Source organism: Nuphar pumila, chromosome 1, assembly GCF_984573655.1.
Source record: "Nuphar pumila chromosome 1, dmNupPumi1.hap1.1, whole genome shotgun sequence".
Taxonomy (NCBI): Eukaryota; Viridiplantae; Streptophyta; class Magnoliopsida; order Nymphaeales; family Nymphaeaceae; genus Nuphar; species Nuphar pumila.
Window position 1 is genome coordinate 45,467,893 of NC_143249.1, and position 24,342 is coordinate 45,492,234.

The 24,342-nt window shown below is 37.9% G+C and overlaps 1 protein-coding gene across 2 annotated transcripts; it reads left to right on the forward strand.

Annotated features, from left to right (window-relative positions):
• Positions 1 to 2,426: 2,426 nt before the first annotated feature.
• Positions 2,427 to 19,975, forward strand: LOC149848864 (uncharacterized). Of its 2 annotated transcripts, none has more exons than XM_090012699.1 (11): positions 2,427 to 2,601; positions 3,124 to 3,271; positions 4,175 to 4,246; positions 4,751 to 4,822; positions 7,191 to 7,262; positions 7,414 to 7,557; positions 7,708 to 7,788; positions 18,543 to 18,614; positions 18,698 to 18,769; positions 19,067 to 19,138; positions 19,672 to 19,975. In XM_090012699.1, exons 1-11 carry the CDS (start codon positions 2,511 to 2,513, stop codon positions 19,760 to 19,762), a joined length of 987 nt encoding a protein of 328 aa, XP_089868825.1. In that variant the 5' UTR covers positions 2,427 to 2,510; the 3' UTR covers positions 19,763 to 19,975. The 2 variants fall into 2 exon arrangements, with proteins under 2 accessions (XP_089868825.1, XP_089868833.1); XM_090012707.1 differs by lacking the exon at positions 2,427 to 2,601 and adding an exon at positions 2,814 to 2,832.
• Positions 19,976 to 24,342: the final 4,367 nt, after the last annotated feature.

Below are 24,342 nucleotides of genomic sequence, written 5' to 3' on the forward strand. Positions count from 1 at the left end.
TGACACAGCCAATCACATGACTGCATTTTGAGTGGGACCTGCATTTTATTGTTATGGGACCCACAGAATGTGATTGGCTGTGTGCAAGCCCCCCACTCAAAATGCAGTCAAGTGATTGGCTGTCACATAAGAAATGTACTTAAACGATCCCTAGATCTCAACTCATAGCTCTCATAACATACGAGCGGATCATGGCTAGGTTTACTGATCCCGGTTGACTAGCTTGAATGAGATTCATGTGACTATGTGAGCTTAGGGGTGTCAATGGGTCAGGTTTGGTTAGGATTCAGGTAGAACCCGACCCAAACCTGATTTGAGATTATGGTACCGGCCTCAAACCCACCAAAAGAGAATCCATAACCGGATCCCTTAAGGATTACATGAACTAGACCCTGACCATACTAGGTAAAATAATATTTTTTATTATTTTTATATTGAAAAAATGCTGATCTTAATCGAAAAAATGCTGAAATCTTTTGTAGGAGTCCATGCAAGGTTCCCCGTAGCATCTTTCTACTAGGGATGTCAATAGAGAGGGGTGGGGGAGGGGGACAAGGTCTCCACCCCTGTCCCGTCTCCTCCCTTGCTTCCCCACACGGATTTTGATTTTAACCTCCATCTTCGTTTCATGTCCTCCATCGCCCGGTCCAAATGGAGCGGGGCTCCATTTCCCCTCGGTCCACTACCATCCCTAAAGAAGGATCGGGGATGGGACGGGGCTGGGAAAAGCGTAAGTTCATCCTTGTTTCGCATGAGTTTTGATTTTAACTTCCATCCCCGTTTCATGTCCTCCATCTACAATCCAAATGAGGCGAGGCGGGGCAGATCCCTGTTTTCCGCTGGTCCACTGCCATCAATACTTTCTACTCTATGCAAATGCCCTCTATATATAAGGATGTAAATAATTCGGATTCAGGTCAGATGTGGCCAACACCATCGACCAATCAGAACCAAATTTGGATAGAGAAACAGGTAATGCCAAATCCTATTAAACCCATGTAATCAGGTTCAGATCTGATTCAATTGAAAAGTTATAAGCCATATCCGAATCCGACTATTGATCAGATTCTGTTTCTTTTATCGAACTAACGGAGTCAAAATCGGGTTAGATGTCAGATAACGCCTGATCCATTGACACACCCAGCCTCTTAAAATATTATTATTTTTTATCATCATGAAGCGGGTCACCGACACCCAATTTTATGAAAAGAATATATTTTTTTCTTTTTTAAAGCAAGATGATGGGGTTAGGTAGAACGCCACCGGTATAACAAAATGAAATAATATAGATTATAAATGAAGGGAAATTTTTTTGTAAGTTAGTGCAATGCATATCCAACTTGGTTGAATGGTCAACTAAGTTCCATTGTCAACGCTTATTGAAAAAGAAGCATTGTTCGGCACACTGTATGCAGTGGGTCCAATTTGAGTCAAAGGGTCGACCTGGATTACAACCATGGGCCATAGACTCAGTCTAGAATTGGATCCACTGATCAAGTTCCTCATCCTTGACGACTAAGCCTAGCCCCGTATAAACTTGGACAGATCTTACCTGACTTAAACTCGGGTATGTGGACCTATCATGCGAGAGCCAGGCAAGTTTTCCTTAACTCGAACATGGTCAAGGGTAGGGTGCAAACTGGTTGAAGGTTTGACCCTGGTCCGAGCTGGATCCACCACATAGTTTCAGTCCCCGATAGTATATTATATGACTCCGGGTCGGACTTGAAACAAATACAGTTGATTTTAGGCAGGACCCGATCTAACCAAACCCATTTTACTTTTCCTTTTGGAATTCAATAGCTTTTGGCACAGACCACAACCTAATCCAAAATTCCTCTATGAGATCCGAACAGGATCCAGATCCATAGCTTAAACTACTCTACTCTTCAGAAATATGACTTCATCTCGGGTCAAGCATGATCCTACCTGTACCCGAACAGCTTGCAACTCTGCATCATGGTTAGGGTTGTCAACAGGTCGGATCTGGTTCGGACTCAGGTGAGTTCAAACACGGATCTGACTTTGATCTTGTCCACCATAAAGAAAACCATACATGGATCCTATAAGGATTACATGAACTAGACCCAGTCCATACCCTATAAAATAATATTTTTTTATCTCTTTTATATTAAAAAATCTTGGATCTTAATCGAAATTCCGGTCAGACCCATATCTGGTGTGAAATTTCACAAATCATACTGACTCCATATTCTAATTGGACATTTTTCTTTATCACCAAACACTAACCTTATAGGGTTTGGTACGGATCGGGTCCGGGTCAAATACGACCCATTGACACCCTAAATGAGCGGTTTGGGGGTTAGTCCGATCCCCGATTCGATGTTGGAGCGATTTTCCCTCGAGTGGGTGTGGGAAGAAACTGAAGGGAACCATAAAAGCCGGCTCCTCGCGTCTCTCCTGAGATCCACCCTCTCTGGGTTCTCTCTGCAACTTCGCTCCTCTTTCCGCTCTATCCGTCGGCCTCAGAAGTGGCGAGTTCGATCCCAATGGCGTCGTCTTTCGATTCTGTGTTCGGCTTCCTCCTATTGCTCTCTCTGCTTCTGACCGTCGCTCACTCCAAAACTCTAAAGAGAGACGGTAGATCTCGACTCGTCCTGATATTTTGAGTCTTTTTCTGCTTTAACATCGCGTTCTTTTGTGTGATTCCTGTGAAAATATTGTCTCGTTGCAGTCCAGGAGAAAACATGTGTAGTTTTTCCTCATGACACGGTTTAATTGCGATTTTGGTTGGTGAAATCCGGAAAGTTGGAGAAGCTAGATTCTTTGTTGTCATGAGAGAAAAATACAAAGCATATTCTTGATTTCACAGTAAAATGTTTTTCGTCGTGGTTTAATCAATGAAAATCATTAGGTGTTTAATATTTGAAAGCCTGCTGTTTTAATGGTCTATATACTTTTGATTGTCATTTATGGAGGTTTGTTTTGTTTACTTTGTCTATTAGAATTTCAGATTAATTGTTCTACATGTGAAGCAAACCCTGAATATTTAGCTGTGATTTAATGGTTGAATGATGAAGTTAGAAGTTCTGATGTGGGGTTTATGCATTTGCCTTTTAGGATTGTTTGTTGACATAGCGACATATTGATATTCTATTTCAGTGAAGGCACTAAATGAAATAAAGTCATCCCTTGGCTGGAGAGTGGTGTATTCATGGATTGGAGATGATCCTTGTGGGGACGGCGATTTACCACCTTGGTCTGGTGTAAAATGTTCTAATCAGGGAGATTACAGGGTTGTAACAGAGTTGTAAGTCGGTCATTCACAGAAATTTTTAGCAATCTGTTTGATGGTTAAGTGATGTATTAGCTGGGCATGCTGTTTAATATTTCTCTTTTTCTGTTCATGAAAAGTATTCCCTCTCGAATGTGAGCCTACTTCTTTCTAAGGTTATGAGTTCTATATTTAACCCTCAGGCACTTAGCGAGCATGCATTTTGTCTGCTTTAGGGAGGGCTTCACTAAATATGCCAGAGTGGCAGTTGCTATAGAAATGCATGAGTCTGCAACCCTTGTTTCTGAAATGAGCCTGAGAAACAAAGATCAATGAAGACTGCTTTCTTAGATTTGTTTATCCAGTCACCATCAAAGCTGCTTTTGGTTGAAATGTCTTTGATTGTCATTGGAAAACAATTCTGCATGCTCAGATGTAAAGCCATCATTTAGTTGAAGGAGGGGAAATGCTTTTAATTGAACTTTAGTGAATTTTCTCTATGTGAATGAATTATCTTAGGAACAGACTCCTTTGCTCACCTTCTCGTCTTTTCCTGTTCGGGCTGGTGGTGGAGGGAAGTGGGAGAGGATATGTTGGACATACTGTTTGTTTGTATTTGCTAGGTTATAGATGTTCTACTGTTGCCAAGAGGTGACCATTTAGGACAGGACCCTCAGTTGTTTATTTGCTCTTGTTGCACCTATTTCTTTTTCCTTTGATACTTGAAGTCATATAAAAGATGATCCCTTTCATTTTCTCAGGAATGAGTGTATTCCACTTGCTTCAAAGCCATACCTGTATTGCTATTGTGTTCAGACAAATTTCCTTGTTGTCCTTGTATCTTTTAGTTTGCTGCTCTGCCCTTGCTATATTGCATCACCAAAACCAAAAGCCTCTTATTGTTTTTATCCATTTTCTCATTTTATTTTTCCTCTGCAGGGAGGTGTATGCAGTTTCAATTGTTGGACCATTTCCTGTTGCTGTGACCAATCTTTTGGATCTCACAAGACTGTAAGTATTTCTGCTTTCCTCTTTCGTGTTTTCTTTGTTTCTTCCATGTGCTTGCCAGTAGTGCACTTGAGTGAACTAGTTCTGCGCAATGCGAATGTCACCTTACTAAATTAGATGTTTTCTTGACAAAGTTGTTTCACGGAGTGATTTGTTTACTTCAACTTGGTAATCTGCAGATTCCTTGTAGGATTTTTTTCCTAATACATGAATGCAAGATAAAGCGTCTTGTTTCTCAGCTTGTGGGGCTGCGGAAATGGTGGCCTCAGTTTTAATACTTAAATATTCTTACTCTCCCCAAATATTATTATATTATTTTAGTGACATTTCATAAAACAATTCACACTGTTATTGTATGATTGTTAGTTGTATAATGTATAGGTTGGGGTTCAAGTACCAAAAAGTGCTTTTTCTTCTATTTACATGGGATATCTGCAAGCAAATGGATTTTATTTCTGGTGTATTAAAGTATGGATGCTTAGACTTTTCTTTTGTATTTGTTATCAGGGATCTTCATAATAACAAGTTGACTGGGCCAATCCCTCCTCAGATTGGGCGACTTAGGCGTCTGAAAATATTGTATGCTTTTTGGCACTTTGTTATTCAGAATGAAAATTTTCCGTAGTTGCTTGGATTCTGTTCGATGAATTCATCTTTTTTGTTTAGTTGTATCAATTGTATATGTATGAACATGTGTGCCACGTAGTCGTAATGAAGAATATCTCAGAGCATTTGCAATGCTTTGTTGTTCACAGGAAACCTGTTATTTCATGTTAGAATACTTGACTTGCTTAACCTTATTTAGATTTGATCACTCCCTCTCTCTCACTCATATTTTTTGCTATTCTTATAGCTTTTCATTCATTTTCCACTCCAGTAATACCGTTATTATATATGGATCCATGCTGTAAGATGTGTCTGCTAGGGTGGATGTGTAGTATAAAAAAGGACAATACAGTGATTATGTGTTCCGAGTAGGGGTGGTGGTGGGCATTGGGTCCAGTCTGCGCTGTCTTATTGGGTTTCTGGTGTAATCTGAACCAAACAAGGTCCAACCTCCAAATTATCATTCCAGTTTAGGCTCAGGTCTTTCTGGATCCAGGCATAAATCTCTCCACATGACCTGCTAGGCATGCTAATTATATTGGGTTGAGCTAAAAATTGTTTCCAGAACTCAGCTAAAAAAATCTAGTGTAATCTTTTCTTTTTGTCTTTTCATTGTTGGATTTTTAATTGTGTTATTGGGGCTATTTTGGGAGCCCAGAGGCCAAAACCCAACACTGTAGTCACTGGGCCAGGTTTAGGGTCAGTCCTTATGGGGTCAAGGATGGAAAATCTGGTGCTTACTCAGCCCATTTGCTAGGCCAGCTCAATGGCCTCTTAGGCTGCCTGATTTGGTTTTGTTGGAGAGAATTTTGGAAAATGTTACATTTTCTTCTTTAAGATGATCCACTCATGTCCTCCTAGGATGGACTTGTATGAGTGAATGATTTTGATGCAAATTGAAGGATCTAGGAGAGCAGAAAGATGAAGACATGTTGAGATGAATAGAATGTGGAGTGGCTCAAAAGTTTGATCGATGAGAGAAGTGAATGGTGAAATAAGTTTTATTTCTTTCAAGTCAAAAGATTTTTTTTTTGCTGAAAACAAAAGAAATAACATAATCACAAGTTGTCATGCAACTGACAAGGAGAAAGAGTTAAGAAGAGAGAAGGGGACTTCACAGTAGGGAGAAACCTGGTTTCTAAGAGTGATAGCTTCTGGTCATTTGGCAATTGCCCAATTGTGAGTTTTCCATTGTGTATGAGAAGATAGTGCTCATTGAGTCATTAAAAGCAAGGTTGTAAGTATCGTATCGTTACTCGTATCGGTCAGACCCAAAATAAGATATATATCGTATCGTAAAAAACCATAAATTTTTAATAAATTTTTTTAAAAATTCTGAAAAATCAGGAAAAATTAAAAAAAAAATCATAACATATGATACAATGAAGAATTGCACAAAATACATTAGTTAATCACATATGCAACATTTATGTTTCTATGAGCTCCATAAGACATCATCAAATATCAACTATCTCACAAGAACAATGCAAAATATTAAATATCTTACAATTAAGAACATGCCACAAGACTCGTACTTTCATATTACATAAACAAAAACAAAAACAAAATAACCAAGTTTATGAACACTTAACAATTAAATAACCAAGTTACCTTCCCTGTATCGTAAACAATAGCAAGAACATGCCATATATTACATCGACAATAATAAGAACATGCCCAGTATTGTACTCCATATCGCTCTCACGACTCTTGGGGTGTGTGGATACCCCTCTAATGGCCTCTACACAAATAAGGGAGTCGGCCCTCAAGAGGTCTTTAAAACAAAAAAAAAATTATGATTTGTCCCTTTATAAAGTGCGCTGAAGGTGTATCGTATGCACACCCTGTATCGTACGATACAGGGTTGTATCGTAAGATACCTACGACACACACTCATATACGAGTGTGTATTGTATCATTATTTCCCATACTATCGATATGTATCATATCATATAGTACGATACGGTACGATACTTGCAACATTGATTAAAAGTGCAGTTACCCTTTCCTTCCAAGAGATGAAACACCACTACCTTTAAGCTGATGACCATTTTTTTCGTTTTAGACTCAAATATGGCCTCTAATACCCTCCATGCAGTTATTGGTGTGTGGCCTTCTTCATCTGGCCAAGCAAGGTCAAAGGGTTTTCTAACTGATAGGCAATGAGAATGGAGATATTAGGAGTTGCCAAGCTGTACCTGTATAAATAGATTATTTCATGATATTTTCATAAGTTGCAAACTTGCATTTTTGGTTTCTATTGGTTATGTAGAATATTAGTACTTTTTTAACAGATATCTTGTGGAGGTTACAATAATTTTATTCATTTTGTGGGCTTTAGGAACCTGAGGTGGAATAAACTTCAAGATGCTATCCCTCCTGAGATTGGTGAATTAAAACAACTAACAAATCTGTAAGTTTGTTGGGCACTTTTCTTACCATATTTTTTAGGTTATATTTTTAAACTTTTAAAGTTGGTATTGTTGATGTGTGCATGTGTGCATGCATGAGGCATGCCTGTGGTTCATAATATATTTTGATTGCCATTTGATGAAATCTTGCAGGCACTTGAGCTTCAACCATTTGAAGGGTGAAATTCCCAAGGAGCTTGCCAACCTGCCTGAGCTTCGTTATCTCTACCTTCAGGAAAATCGCTTCAGTGGGCGTATTCCACCAGAACTTGGGAATCTTCCCAAGCTTAGGCACTTGTATAGTCTTATTCTTTGATTTAGTGACTGACTGCTTATTTCATATTCAATCTAAAGTCCAATAGCAATCATGATTCTTGCTCAAATGTCCTTTTCATTGCTGGAGCTGGATCAACATATTCTAATCTAAGATGAAATGTTTGCTTTCAGAGATGTTGGGAACAACCATCTTGTCGGAACAATAAGGGAGCTTATACGCGTAGAAGGCGGATTTCCATCTTTGCGTAATCTGTAAGTATGGTGCCTATCTCATATTTTGGGAGTTAAGGTGGTGCTCTGGTTCTGATATAATATTGCTTAATGCTGAAGCTCTATTTCACATACACTTCAAATGTATGCAATATGTGGCTTTTATAAAGGAAAATCTTACCTGTTTTCTTAAGAATATAAATTCTATGTTCAAACTCTTATCTAAAAATATTGTCAATATGTTTTTTGTCCTCACAAATTTCATGACTTGAAAGTTGTAGCTTGAAAAACATTCTTTCAGCGTGCTGCTTGTAACAAGTTGAGGTGTATAATGGGTGTTTATGTCTGCCTGAAAGTAACAAGAATGGAATGATGGAAGAGACAAAATGCTGAAGTCCAAAGCAAAGATCCACTCTTCATCTTTGTCACTAATACTGAATTTAGTTTAGAAAATATGTTGGATCCCCTTGTTCTCTTATCAATTGCAGCTAATGATGAAAATGTTTGCATGTCTGCTGTAGTTGTGAAAATGACTCCATAAGTGTCCTCTAAAAGTAAGTAAATACGTATGAAACATATAAAATGCAGTTAATTCAAGGTACAATTCACATTCAAATTTAGGGTTGTCTGTATCGTGTCATATCGTACAATACGTATCGTTACTTTCAGATTTTACGATGATACATACTCGTGTATCATACCTATATCGGGTGCATCGTACGATACACCCCTGCATCGTGTCATATTATATGATACAGAGCATATTGTATAATACAGGGCAGGGTGTATCGTACATTACACCTTCGACGCACTTTAAAAACATAAAAAAATAATTTTTTTCATTTTGGGGTTAAATACCTTTTGAGCCAAGTCACAGGGACTCGACAAAACAGGTGCCGCACCCGCGTCGACGCAACGCGAAGGGGGTGCGCGTGCAGGTGTGGTCAACACGACCCTGGGTGCGGTCAACGCGCCTAGGGTCATTTTCGTCTACTTTTCGGTGTTAAAAAAAATCCCCAATGAAAAGGAGGATTAGGGATTTTTTTTGCCCTAATCTCTCCTCTCCTCTCCCGCTCAGCTCGAGCTCTCTCCTATCGACGCCCCAGCATCACCTCCTAGGCTCCTCCTCTCCTTTTGCAGGTACGTACCCTCTCTCGCTCTCTTCTTGTGTCAGCAAGGGAGGGGTCGAGCCCCCCCTCGGCCCTCTCGCTCTCTTGTTGGGTCGGTAGGGGAGGGGCCGAGCCCCCCTGCTCCCTCTGATTTCGGCAGGGGAGGGGCCGAGCACCCCCCCCCCCCCCCTCGCTCTCTTGTTGGGTCGGCAGGGGAGGGGCTGAACCCCCTGCTCCCTCTGTTTTTGGCAGGGGAGGGGCCGATCCCTCCCTCTCGCTCTCTTGTTGGGTCAGCAGGGGAGAGGCCGAGCCCCTCCCCCCTCTCGCTCTCTTGTTGTGTCGGCAGGGGAGGGGCTGAGCCCCCCCTGCTCCGTCTGTTTTTGGTAGGGGAGGGGCCGAGCCCCCCCTCTCGCTCTCTTGTTGGGTCGGCAGGGGAGGGGCTGAGCCTCCCCTGCTTCCTCTGTTTTCGGCAGGGGAGGGGCTAAGCCCCTCCCTGTTTTTTGGCAGGGGAGGGGTCGAGCCCCCCATCCTGCTCCCTTTGATTTCAAGGGAGGGGCCGAGCCCCCCTCTCGCTGTCTTGTTGGGTCGGCAAGGGAGCCCCTCCCCCTCTCACTCTCTTGTTGGGTCGGCAGAGGAGGGGTTGTGCCCCCCCCCTGCTTTCTCTGTTTTCGGCAGGAGAGGGGGTCGAGCCCCCGTCCCTACTCCCTCTTATTTCAGGGGAGGGGTTGAGTCCCTCCCTATTTTTGGCAGGGGGGATATATATTTTTATATCAAGATAATGTCTGTATAATTGATTTGAAAATTTAAATGTATTTTTTTTTGTGTTTTTAGGATAAAAATGACGGATAAAGAAAAAGGACTTGCGTCATCTTTATCCCAACATGTGAGTTCTGCTGCTAGTTTTGCTGATGGTTGTAGTGGGATTTATGATGTGGGGCCACTATGAGTACATGTATATAAACTTGCAAAAACTGGAGAAGGAGGTGGTGGAAACAAGAGATTTTGATGCAAGCTCTGCGAAAGAGATTTTGTTGGGTCTTACACAAGAGTAAATGCTCATTTGTTGAAGACACCAGGACATGACATTTCAGGATGCAAAAAAGTTGATGAGGCAATACGAAGACAATACAAGAAAAATATGAGAAGAGAAAGGCAATGGTCGATTCTTGTGCAGTTAGTATGCCATTTGCAAGCCACCAAGAAGATGCTGAAAAAAGAAAGAAAAGTCAATGTAAGAGGTAAATGAACGATACAAGCAACATTCAATACATATGGGAGAGAAAAATTTGATAGAAAAGTTGGGAGGTATTTTTATTCTAGTTTACTCCTATTTAATCCGGCTAGAAATCCTTATTGGAATGATTTAGTAACATCCTTGGCAAATTGTAATTTGAGTGGCTATGTGCCTCCAAGTTTAGAAAAAATACGAACCACACTTCTTGCAAAAGAGAGGGCAAATGTGGAGAGGTTGCTGGAGATTAAAAAATATTCATGGGAGCAAAATGAAGTTTCTATTGTGTCTGATGGATGGACAAATATTCAAAGGTATCTACTGATCAATTTCATTGCTTGTTCACTTAGTGACCCAATATTCTTGAAAGCAGTTGATGCATCTGGTGAATATAAAAATGCAGAGTATTTGAAGGGATTGTTTATAGAAGTCATAAAAGAAGTGAGTGATCAAAAAGTGGTACAAATCATTACAGACAACACTCCAGTTTGTAAAAGTGCAACATTGAGTTTGGAGAGTGAGTACCTTCATATTTTTTGGACTTCCTTTGTAACACAACTTAAATCTGGCCCTAAAGAACATCTGCAACCCCAAAGAAAAAGAAAATTCACAAGCATATGCTTTATGTTCATGGATTGAAGATTTATAAAGAAATGTCAAAAGCATTAGAAATTTTGTTGTTAACCAACATCGTGCTAATGCTATATTTAATAGTCATTCTGACCTGAAATTGTTGAAGGTCGCTAAAACACATTTTGCGTCCATCATTGTGATGATGAAGATGATTAAAAAAGTAAAGAATGCTTTGATTAACATGGAGACTGATAAAAATTGGACATTCTATCGTGCTGATGATGATATCAAGGCTCAAAAAATTTAAATAATCATTGTTGATAATGAGTTTTGGGACAAAGTGGTATATACTTCCTTCAATTTACACAACCTATTTGGGAAATGCTAAGAGAAGTTGATAAAGATGAGCACATGCTTCACAGAGTTTATTAAATGTGGGATAATATTGTTAAAATGTAAAACTGTATATATATATAATAATAATAATATTATATTATATATATATATATAAATATATTTTTCATTTCTTTCTTTTCTGTAATTTTTTTCTTTATTTTTTGTCTTTATGTCATCTAGTTCAGTTTGAACTAGAATGACTGTTGCTAGTCAAGTCCTGTCCAGACTTGACTAGCAATAGGTGTATATAAAGGGGTGCAGCCCCTCTTGTATTTTAATTTCAATGCTTCTTAAGCAATTGGTTTTTCATATCAATAAAGAATACATTTTTATTTTAATTTTGTTTCCAATTATACCCTTTTTAAGGGTTATGCTTTAGTGTCATTCTTGACACTTGCCCTTGTGAATCTAAGCTAGTGTTTCGAAGATCCCCATTTCATTTCATGGTATCAGAGCCGCAGAAGTACTAAATCTTGAGGAAAAATTGTCTCGGTTTTCGTGCCCGTTTGCAAAAGTGTTCGCCACTTGAAGAGAAGTGTTTTATCACTTCATTGGGGAAGATTTCACATCTTGTTGTATTGTTTTTTCTTCTTTTTTTTTCATTTTCCTTCTTGTTTCTCTTCTATCCCTATTCTTTCTCTCCTTGTAATCGATGAATGAAAATGATAAAGTCACCATCATGCCCATGAAACTAAGCGATACGAACTATGTAACATAGGCTTTAATCATGAAGCACCATATATGGGAAAAGACCTATGGGGGATTGTGGATGGTTCCGATTCGGAACCTAAGCTATCTCTTACTAAAAAGGAGGGAGATAAAGAGGTCCCTCTATCGGAAGAAGAGAAAATCAAGGCTATTGCCTCATACGAGAAGAAATGGAAAGAATGGAGAATATCTCATACGAAGATAATGTCATGGCTTATCAATAACGTTGAAATTAAAAAATGCTCAAGTCTTGCCAAATTTGATCATGCCGATAAGGCATGGGAATACCTTAAGAATATGTATTCCCTTAAAGATATTGCACACGTGTGCAACCTCCAAGAAAAAGTTCGAATGATGACACAAGGAGACAAAACTATTCGTGAATATTACAATGGGTTGTCCGAACTTTGGGAAAAACTTTCCCTTTTAGAACCAAAGTGGCATTGTGTCGAAGATATCGAGCTTCGTCAGAAACAACTCGATGCTGAACATTTTTACCAGTTTATCACTGGATTAAGGCCGAAATTTGAAACCACTAAATCGGCCCTACTTCACCAGGGAAAAATTCCTTCTATTGTTGAAACTATTGAAGAGTTAACAATGGAAGAAAATCGTCTTCGTAAAGGTTCTTCAAAAATTGAAGGTGATTTCGTTTTAGCCGTGTCTAGACCAGGGAATCATGTTCGATCATATAGGCCTCCTCACTTTAACCGACAAAATGGTGACTATGATAAAAAAAAAAGTTATTTGTCATCACTATCATGAACCGGGACACTATAGGCCACAATGTCCCAAACTTAAGGAGCTGAGGGAAAAAAGAGCTGCAATTGCTGGATCGGAGCCTAAAGATCAGGATGCACCAGTTTTCCTGACCCAACTAATGGAGATTCTTCAACCTCTCATCAAAGGTGCCTCTTTCTCATATGAAGCTTCAACCGGCGCAGCAGCCTCATCTTTTTCTGATCCAGGTAAAATTTCTTGGCTCCTTGACTCTGGTGCATCTTTTCATATGACCCCAAATAATCAAAGTCTATCCAAATGTGTTAAAAATAAAACAAGTGTGTCAAAGGTCTTTACTGCTGATGGGACTTCTCTTGAAATAGAATAAATAGGAAATTTTGAAAAAATTTATAAAACAAAGAAATTTTCTATTCCAGAAATTAGACATGTTCCCAAATTAAATTTAAATCTTTTATCTGTATCTCAAATTTCTGATTATGGGTGTAATATTTTCGTTTCTTCTCATGGTTGTTGGGTACAGGATCGCCAGCCAGGCAAGTTGATTGGGGAAGGCCATAGAGAATGATGACTCTATTATATGAATTTTTTGGAAATGCCGAAGAAAGTTTTTTGTTATAATATTCAAAAAATAGAGTTAGAACTGTGGCATAAGAGACTTGGTCACCCACATATAGCCAAAATCCAACATTTTCCAAATCTAGGGAAATTTTGTAACTCTGAATCATTTGATTGTAAAGATTGTATTCTGGGTAAAATGAAAAGATTACTATTTCAAAACAGAACCTTTTTCTCTTCAATACCACTTGAATTAATACACTCAGATGTTTGGGGTCCTGCACCAGTAATTTCTAAAGGAGGATTTATTTACTATGTTATTTTTGTCGATGATTTCTCCTGACATACGTGGATTTACTTTCTCAAACATAAGTCTGAAGTATTTTCATACTTTCAAACTTTTCATAATATGGTTAAAAACATGTTTCAAAATGATATTACTATTTTTCGCACAGATTCATGGGGAGAGTTTTTATCCATAGATTTTCAAAATTATCTTAAATTGCATGGCATCAGACATCAAAGATCTTGTCCTTATACACCTCAACAAAATGGACTGGCAGAACGAAAACATCGTCATATTATAGAAACCACTAGGACTTTATTAATAACAAATCAAATCCCGAAAGACTTTTGGGCAGAAGTTGCCTTAACTGCCACCTATCTCATTAATAGGATGCCATCTTCTTCGTTACAAAATATCACTCCCATTGAAAAACTTATGAACATTTCTCCAGACTACTCTAGACTAAGAATATTTGGGTGCAAATGTTTTATATTTACTGACAAAAATGATAAACTTTTCCCTCATGTGATTCCCTGTGCCTTTTTAGGATATGTTGAAAAACAAAAAAGTTATAGATGTTTTGACTTCAAAAATAATAGACTATATGTATCTGGAAATGTTTCCTTTCTTGAAAAGGAGAGCTTTTTTGATTTTAGAAAATTAAAAGACGTCACTGAGTACTCCTTTTTGCTAGATCTAACATCAACATCTGATGAATATGACCTTGACTGTAACTTTGATGATGATCAAAGAATTATTGATCTTAATGTTGAAAATGAAGAAGTTCATAGAGATACTAGTATTCAATATTCCAGGCGACAAGAGTCTAATCCTCCATGTGCACTGAAAAATATTCTAACATTCCAACTAGACAATCATCCCGAGTCTCAAGGCCTCCAAGAAAGTTTGTATCATACGAGTCTTTCTCACCCACATATAGGGCAATTATTGCATTAATTCACTCATATGAAGAATCATCTATATATTTTCAAGAAAAAAATGATATCAAATGAATAGAAGCCATGAAAGCTGAATTAGATGCACTTGAAAAGGCTTCTATATGAAATATTCAAGATCTTCCTAGGATGTCGATGGGTTTATAAAATTAAAACCAAGAGTGATGGTACTCTTGAAAGATATAAAGCCCGTTTAGTAGCCAAAGGTTATGCCCAAGAATATGAGATTGATTAAGAAGAAACCTTTGCTTCGGTGGCTCGTATGACAACTGCCCGAACCTTAATTGCCTTAGCTTCTATCAAAAAATAGTTTATTTTTCAAATGGATGTCAAAAATGTTTTTTTAAATGGAAAGCTAGTTGAAGAAGTATACATGGAACCCCCTTCTGGTCTAAGTATTTCTAAGGGTAAAGTCCTTCGCTTAGAAAAAGCTCTTTATGGACTTAAACAGGCACCAAAAGCTTGGTATGATAGGTTTAGTCGTGCTATGATTGATATTGGTTTTCAATTCAGTTTAACTGACACTGCTTTGTTTATTAAGAATTCTGATGTAGGGATCATTGTACTTTTTCTCTACATGGATGATATGATCATCACCGGAAGTGATAAACAGAGAGTTGAAACAATCAAAATACTTCTTAAATCTCATTTTGAAATGACTGATTTGGGCTTGTTGAGATATTTTTTAGGCATTGAAATTATTTATTCTTTTAGAAGATATTTATTACCGCAGACTAAATTTGCTTTTGATATTGTTTTCAGGTCTGATATTACTGATGATAAGAAAGTTGACACTCCAGAAGTTGTTAATGTTAAAATGAAGATTGATGATGGAGAACTTCTTGCAGACCTTACTCCTTACATACAGCTTGTCAGGGCACTTTTCTATCTATCTATTACCAGACCAGATATAGCACATGTTGTTCACACAACAAGTCAATTTCAACATGCTCCTACTTCTGTTCATATGGGAGCAGTCATGCATATTATCAGATACATCAAGTCCTCTATTTCACGAGGACTTTTCTTATCTTTCTCCTCTTCTCTTGATTTAATTGCATATACAGATGCTGATTGGGGAGGTGATCTCAATAACAGACACTCAACCACTGGCTTTTGTGTCTTTTTAGAAGAATCATGGATCTCGTGGAGGTGTAAAAAGCAGCATAAGGTATCTCTCTCATCCATCGAAACTGAATATAAAGTCATGACAACCACGACCATGGAAGTAGTTTGGCTCCGACGATTGCTTGCTGACATGGGAGCTGAAGCAACAAAGGCTTCACAAATGTGTTGTGACAACAAAAGTGCGATCTACATTGCCAGTAACAGAACATTTCACAAACGCACCAAACACATCAAAATGGATTGTCACTACGTCAGAGAGGAATATCTACACGGGATAATTGATCTGCCATATGTCACTTTAGAATATCAGTTAGCAGACTTCTTTACAAAGCCTCTCGCTGCTCCCCGATTTCACTTTCTCTTAGACAAACTTTCGCTCATTGTGTCGTAAGTTTGAGGGAGAGTGTTAAAATGTAAAACTGTACATATATATAATATTATTATATTATTATATATAAATAAATATATTTTTCATTTCTTTCTTTTCTATAATTTTTTTCCTTTATTTTTATTTTTTGTCTTTATGTCATCTAGTTTAGTTTAAACTAGAACGACTGTTGCTAGTCAAGTCCTGTCCAGACTTGAGTAGCAATAGAGCTGTTGGACTGACACAACCCAACAACTCTAAATAGAGCTATTGGACTGTGTCCAACAACTCTATTAAGTCCTAGCCGTGTATATAAAGGGGTGCAACCCCTCTTGTATTTGAATTCTAATGCTTCTTAAGCAATTGGTTTTTCATATCAATAAAGAATACATTTTTATTTTTATTTTGTTTTCAGTTATACCCTTTTTAAGGGTTATGCTTTAGTGTCATTTTTGACACTTGTCCTTGTGAATCTAAGCTCGTGTTTCGAAGATCCCCATTTCATTTCAAATATGATTGAAAAAATACAAGCTATAGTTTTCAAGCATGAAGAAAAAAATTCTGCATTGGATGATTCAAATTTTTTTTAATCATATTCATTCAATTTTAGTCAGAAGATGGGATAAGAGCAACACTCATTTGCATTGCATGACACATTCTCTTAATCTAAAATATTATGCAAATAAGTGACAGGCTGGTGGTATTGGTCGTGTCCCTCCAAATTTAGACCCAGAGCTATCAAGACATAGAAATATGTGTATGACAAGACTTTTTTCAAAAGCATATTTTCTATATCAAGTCACACAAGAGTTTGAAAAATTTTCATCTTCGAGATTATATGAACCAACATTATTCGCGAGAGAAGAGGATAATATAGATCCTATCACATGGTGGTCAACATTTGGATCAGAAACACCTCTTCTCAACGTCTTGCATTAAGATTGCTATCGCAGCCTGCTAGTTCATCTTGTTGTGAAAGAAATTGAAGCACATATTCTCAAATCCACAATATGAAGAGAAACAAACTCACCAGCAAGCGTGCAGAGGATTTAGTGTATGTCCATTCAAATCTTCGATTACTTTCGCGAACCAATGATGAACACATGTACTAATTTGCTCTCTTAGTTATTTGATTATTTCTTAGTTTTTCATTTAAATATACTTGTATTGTATTAATATTTTCAAATTGGGTTTGTAACGCAAACACGGAATATCCAAATTTTGAGATGTAAACCCAGAAGAGTGTGACTTCGAGGGAGAGCATGATTTCAACATAACAAACATGGATTTAGCTGAGCCCAATATTCCTTCTAATGATGCATTTGATGATGAAGAAGAAAATTATTAAGATCTTGGTATGTAATTTAGTTTTTTTCTGCTTCACTTATTTGATTGATATTTAGGTTGATTTATGTAATTGCTTTACTTATGTGATTGATATATTGCAAGAATGATGATTGATGAATGATATTATGACAATGTTAATTGTTAAAACTTCAAAATTATATATATATATATATATATATATATATATATATATATATATATATATATATATATAATTTTTTTTTTACATTTTTGCCCCTGCCGCACCCCCGCATCCTAGGTTTTTGAAAGTGCCGCACCCACACCCATGTGACATAGCTTTTGAGGGTCAACTTCTCCATTTGTTTAGAAGCTATTAAAGGTGCATTTCCATAGTTTTTTTACCCAAAGAAGTTGGTTAAGATAAAAAAAATGCATTTTCACCATTTTTTTACTTAAGAAAATGGTTTAAGGTAAAAAATCTTTATTATGAGTAAAATTACAAAGCTACTCTAAAAAAAAAATTCCTTGAGGGTGCTGCCCCTTTATAACCCCGTCTGCAAAAATTAAAGATTTATATAAAGGTAGAAATCAGGCTTTCACACTCCAACAGAGATGGCATTAGATGATCTGACATGATAATCAGTGAAAAACGATTTAAAATCGAGTGCAACTATTGCCATAATATTTTTGTTTATTTAGTATGAAAGTATGATTCTTGTGACATGTTCTTAATTGTAAGATATTTAATATTTTGCATTGTTCTTGTGAGATAGTTGATGTTTGATGATGTCTTATGCAGTTTATAGAGACATAAATGCTTTATATATGATTTTATGGTTGTATTTTGTGCAATTCATCATTAGATGTGATGATTTTTTTAGAATTTTTACTATTTTTTAAAAAAAAATCTTGATTTTTTTTAGATTTTTTGAAAATTTTTATTAAAAATTTACGATACATTTACGATATGGTAGGGTGTTACTATTGGCCCAACCGATATGGGTAACAATGCGCTACTTACAACCTTGTGCAGATCAGCTATTCTAGTTGACCTTCATTCTTTTATCTTAAGACTTGAATAGGTCAAGTTGCACTAGGGGCTTAGGTACATCTTGTGCATTTTAGGGAAGTTGTGTTGAGTTTTTAGTCCAGGGTAGTCCAGTTGTAATTTTTCTCTGTTGATATGAACTGGTGCATGTAGCATTCTTTTGTTGTTTCGACCTCATTATGGTCATCTTGCTTTTGTTTTTTTTTGTACGTTTTGTTATGCCTTTTCTGTTTATGGAGGCCTTTGCTGCTAGTTCAAATTCTATTTGAATTTCTTCATAGCTGCTCTTGATAGTGTGGTTCTACATTTTATTCCTAGTTCCTAGAATAGCATGCATTAGCACTTTGAGATTATTAATTTCGGAAGTTGTTTTCTATAATTTGCATGTAGGTACCTGAATAACAATTACTTGACTGGAGGAATTCCTGCCCAGATTGCAAACTTGACAAATTTGGAAATTTTGTGAGTAGTATTGCTGTAACAGATTATGTGCTATCCTTGTTTCTTTGTATCTTTACTAGAAAGAAGAAAATACATGTTTGCAGATACCTCTCCTCCAATAAGATGTCCGGGATAATTCCTGCAGGCCTTGCCTCGATTCCGAGATTGACTTATTTGTAAGTTTGAATATCTGCCTCCAAATATGGAATTTTGTTTCAGTTGATTTCAATTAAACTATTTGTACTGGTTTCTTTTGATGTGCATGAGCATTACACTCAACACGTGTATTTGTGTGCTTGTAGTAAATGAAGGGAAATATGCATGCCCATCCATATTTACCACCCATACTCGGTGTTTCATTTCTGAGTTGATGAAACACTGAAACTGATACTCGTCTACTCATTGCACAAGGGTGGATTTCACGTTTTGCCATCTGCTAATTGCCATATTTGTTACACTTTGTATTATGTCAGGTACCTGGACCACAATTTGTTCACAGGAAGGATTCCAGATGCCTTTTATAAGCACCCTTTCCTGAAGGAAATGTAAGTGTTGTAGTATTATGCATAGAATCTGATGTGCTTTGTTGACTTGACAAGGCTATTCAATTTGTCATTCTTAAACTAGGGTTCTCGGTTCACTTAACAAGATTATCATCCTCAAAATGGCGAACGAAGTCAGCCAATGGATTTTGAAGCACCATGACCAAAACATGTTTTTATTAGTGGCAGCTGGCATCATTATTGATGGACCATTAAAAACATGTTTAGGATCTTAAACGTACTTATTATCATTTCAAGCTTTCTTCTCCCCATTTGTTCTCCTATCTTTTGTACTTTTTTCATGTTTTTTATTGGCTGCTACTCTGCCTTTATGTTACTGGGTCACTTATGACACTATCCCTCACTCCATCTCAAGCAACTTTAACCGAGTTCCTCAGTTATTTGCATCCATGCTCGTGGTCGTCTGATAAATTCGAGCTTACGCTGCAAGAGTCTCTTCATTTCTTGTAGCTTGTATAAGATAATCTGAAAGAACATGAAGATCGATTCCTTTATTTAACATCCTCTTGATGCAGGTACATAGAAGGCAACCAATTTAAGCCCGGCGTGCGAGCCAAAGGTGTACATAAGATCCTTGAAGTTTTGGATACCGAGTTTTTGGTCTAGTCATGTAGTCTACTATTCACAGATCCACGTTGGTATCATCTTAACCAGAATATGGTTTGTCGAGGATGATCTCAGGTAAAGAGAACGGAAGGAGGGGAACCCCTCTTATTTTGGTTTTTAAGTTTTTTTTTGTAAGGTTATTTACATTGATGCATTGTAATATTTATTAATATAAGGTGAATAAGATGTATATTCGTCGATGGCTTTTCAAATAGATTTATGAGCTTGTTCTGCGGAAAGGCTTATTGCAACTGTATTTCTCTACTTGAATATATGATGTAGGTTGCAGCTCCTTGAAATATGCAATTGGGGTTTGAACCAGGAGGGATCGCTTGGTGTGTGCAATAGTTTCTTCTGGCACGTAGAGCCTTTAGATGCTCATATAACCTGCCATGGTGATAGCCTCAACCTCGATAGGGTTGGCCATTGTGCTGGGACCCCCTGATGTATTAAGCCTGGGTCATTGTTTTGGATCCTTACCCAAGCTAGGCTTAGATCCAGTCTGCCAATGGGCCAATCAGTGCAGCCCAAAGTGGACGTGCATGCCCATCTGCCTTCCCTTATACAATGTTAAGCAGCCCGTGGACTGGTGTTACTGGGCCAAGAACTTGAGCCCCAGCCTGGCCCTAATCAGGCTGCAGCCTGGTTCATCCATTTAGGTGATTCTATTTGATTGGGTCATGGTCCATTGATGGGATGGTTGGGCTTGGTTGGAAAACTGGCTGATTGTGGCCAGCCCCTTGCCTACTACTAGTCATGGTTGACTTTGGCCTTGTGGCAAACGATACAGCTCACACTCGAATATAGAACTTGTGATGTCCTTCAACTTGAACGTTTTAAGCTGACCCACTTAACCAAGCGTGGGAAGTTGGAACCCATGTAGGCAATTTCGGGTGGAGCGGTGAAATGCGTAGAGATCAGAAAGAACACCAATGGCCCTGGACCAAGTTACTGTTATCCTTTCTTCCTCCACGTTGAGCTTCTCAATTTTACTCTTATTCAAATCCATTAACATAGTAACTTTCCAAACCATGTCGGTGGAATGTAAGTTGATGGGACTCAGTTATCTAATCTGGTTCTATTCGGTTAACTTGTTGAGGGAGCATTGTTCTCTTCATAAATGCACTGTTCCTCTCAAAATGCAAAGGACAGAGGCAGAAGCTTGAAGAGGCACTGGCTACAAATAGGGGTGTTGATGGGTTGGGGTTTGACCCACTGTGTAGGGTTAGGGTTTGGTGATAAAGAAGGAGGTCCGATTAAAATCTGAGTCAGACCCAAAGGGTCTAATTAGTATATGGAGCTGGATATGGTTTATGAGATTTCATGCCAGACCATGGTCTAATTCGTATACTGATTGCCATCCGTGACTTTTCAATGTAAAAATGATAAAAAATATTATTTATCAAGTATGGACTGGGTCTGGTTCATGTAATCCTTATAAGACCTAGGTATGATTTTTCTTATAGTGGACTCGATTGCACCTGGTACCAACACCTCAAAGTCTGATCTGGATTCGGACTCGCCTGAGTCTGAACCAGGTCTGACTCACAAATAAAAAAAATGAGTGCATGTGTGTATGCACATACACGTGTTAATGAATCTCATTAGGGTGCAAATGAATAGGATTTGGTCAGACCTCCAATCTGAATCCAATACACGTCTACGATATGGATGTTGAAATAAGATTAAGTATTTTTGGATACAATTCAAGCTTATATATTGGACTCTTTCAGATTTAGGTCCAATTCAGATTGGTAGTTTCTATTAGATCTATGTTTCAATATGGATCAAATCAAATGTGATCTGTTTGCATTTTTTTTTAGGTGCAAAACCATTGTTTTAGTTTACTGGGCCCAATATTATCATTTAAAATTTGGATCCAGCTTCAAGCTTAATGCTTGATATTCAGATTTGAATTTGGAGTTACAATGATCTATACCGTATCCAACCCATTTGCACCCTATATCTGATGATTCAACACATTCACATCTGGTCAATTCATTATTAAAAAAAAAATATGATACTTCTTTGTAACGTAAATTGCTGTTACCAATGTAAAACTTGAAATACTATTTAAGAGGTATAATGGTTACTTCAAAGCGTAGACATCAGTATCAACGGAATTATTGGACACAATTGATTACTTTTAACACTATCTTCATGATGCTAACAATTTAGTAAACATAAACAAGTTGCAGTTTTAGGTGGACAGGGAAAGAGTATTCATGGAGTTCTAAACCACAAATACTGACTCAGGTCCACGGTCAATATAATACCTTTCAGCCCATAACGGGATGTCCAGACCATAGAGGTGGTTTCTCCAAGCTAAATAAAAAATATGAGGCAGTTTGAGCCTTCATGACCAATTGATTGAGTCACTGTCCAACAAGAGGATCAATGAGACACTAGACTATGTTTACTGGAAACATGTGAACCGGACTTATGTGATTAGGCCAGGCCTGGTTCTTGGTATACATGGGGACTGAGTCTATACTGTTTCTCTGTTCCACCTCTAGGGCACTGGAACAGCTAAATGTAACCTAATCTGCATCATATCTAAGGCTTAGGGGTGTCAACGGGTCGGGTTTACCCAGACCTGACTCAGACCAAACCCTATAGGGTCCCGGTATGGTGATAAATAAGAAGACCCGAGTCCGGACCTGAAGGTCTGATTAAAACATGGATCCGGGTAGAGTTTGTGAAATTTTATACCAGACTTGGGCCCGCCCCGAGTTTGGATTAAGACCCACATTTTTTCAATGTAAAAATGATACAAAAATAGTATTTTATCGGGTATGGTCTGTGTCTGGTTCATGTAGTTCTTGCCAGGTTCAGGTATGGTTTCTCTTATGGTAGATCCGATTATATCCGGGTCTGGACCCTATACCATACCCGAAAATCAAGTCCAGGTCTAGTTCCACCTAGGTCCGAAGCAAACCGGACCCGTTGACACCCATACTAATGCTCCTAGCTACTTATTTTCCTCTAGTATTCTGTTTCTAAAGGTAGGAAGAAGCATCATGTTTATCCCTCTCCACAACAACTTTCCTTTTCAAGTGGGTACATTTCACCTATCTGAAGTGTCCCACCCATATGCAAATCAGGTTCCATTCAAGATCATGTCTTGGGGCTGGGCCCGGCTAATTGAAATTGTGGGATAATCCAACAAATGTACAGGTCTGATCCAAGCCAAGCACATGGTGGCCGGATCAAGGTCTGACTTAGGTGACACTCACTTATCAAAAAGTGTAGGAAACCTTATAAAGTAGGGACCAGGCCCCGGTCGTTTTCATGTTAGCGGGTCTGGCTCAATTTCGTGGGTCCAGGTCATTTCCTGATCCAACTGTATCTGATCCATTCATTAAACAAAAAATGGAAACAAGAAACAAGGAAAGAAAAAAAATCCAAATGCTTCCATGCACCATCCAACAAGCTAGCACAGCCCAAATGCTTCCCCTGGCCAAAACTTTAAGGGGCAGCCTAAATTTAACAGAAAGGCAATACACATTGCTGTCAGTATCTGTATCGTTTGACCAACAGATTCGGGTGATACCGCTACTCAAGTGAATAAGTCTGAATCGGCCAAAAAATAATTTAAAAAATATTACTTATCAATCATAAAATAAGATGACGTGGTTTGGACATGGCGAAGGCCTAATGATGCTTCAGTTAGAAGGTTGGAGAAATGAAAAAATATATTAGTTAAAAGAGGTCAGGGTAAGCCTAGAAAGACATGGATGGAGATGATAGAAATAATATGATCATGGAGGACATGACATTGGATAGAAATGATTGAAAGAAAATGATTCATATGAAAGACCCAGAATGATTTTCTTTTTTGGTTCATATCACGGACCACACTTGCTTTGAGATGAAGGCATCAATCAGAACGTAACACATGTTAAAACTATTAAATAATATTAAAAAATAATTGTAAGTACTATTTTATATTTAATAAAAATAACCACTTTAAGGTTCGAACGTGTCAATTTTCTGCTGACACGACAAGTATCGGGCAGATACACACCTACACGGACAACAATGCTTGAACCCTCAAACTTCTGCCTCAAATAGGTGGCATGGCTCCAATTTTAGCCCTACATTTTCTCCACCTCTCCTCAGGTGTAGCAGAGCTTGCATCCAATTGTATGACTCCGTCCCCTCAGACCCTTTTCCCCCGAACATAGCTCAGCTTGGACCCTATGTTTAAACCCCCCTCCATTCGGTTCCACTCATTCCTTATGCCATTCTTATTGTCACACTATCTTGAGATCTTATTATTACTTGGAGTTGTTTTAATCAAATCTAACACCATAGATGTGATTTACACAGTTTAGTGAATATTGGTATTTGAATTGTCAGAGCCTGACCTATGTGCCGGATTTTTTACTGATTCGATTACAAACGATCATAAAAATGTCAAAATTTTATTTAAAATTATATTTTTGTCCAAAAATCACAATCAAAAGGTTGATTTTTATTAAATTGATCGTTGAATCTATCTTTGATATTAGACTTATCAAATCGAACACCATAGATGTGATTTACATAGTTGTTCAGTGAATATTGGTATTTGTATT

What these genes read in the sequence shown, in the direction of transcription:
- LOC149848864 (XM_090012699.1), top strand. Translation starts at nt 2,511, where the DNA reads ATGGCGTCGTCTTTCGATTCTGTGTTCGGCTTCCTCCTATTGCTCTCT. An exon ending in TACAGGGTTGTAACAGAGTT is followed by an intron (nt 3,272 to 4,174) that starts GTAAGTCGGTCA and finishes TTTCCTCTGCAG; the next exon opens with GGAGGTGTATGCAGTTTCAA. An exon ending in CTTAGGCGTCTGAAAATATT is followed by an intron (nt 4,823 to 7,190) that starts GTATGCTTTTTG and finishes TGTGGGCTTTAG; the next exon opens with GAACCTGAGGTGGAATAAAC.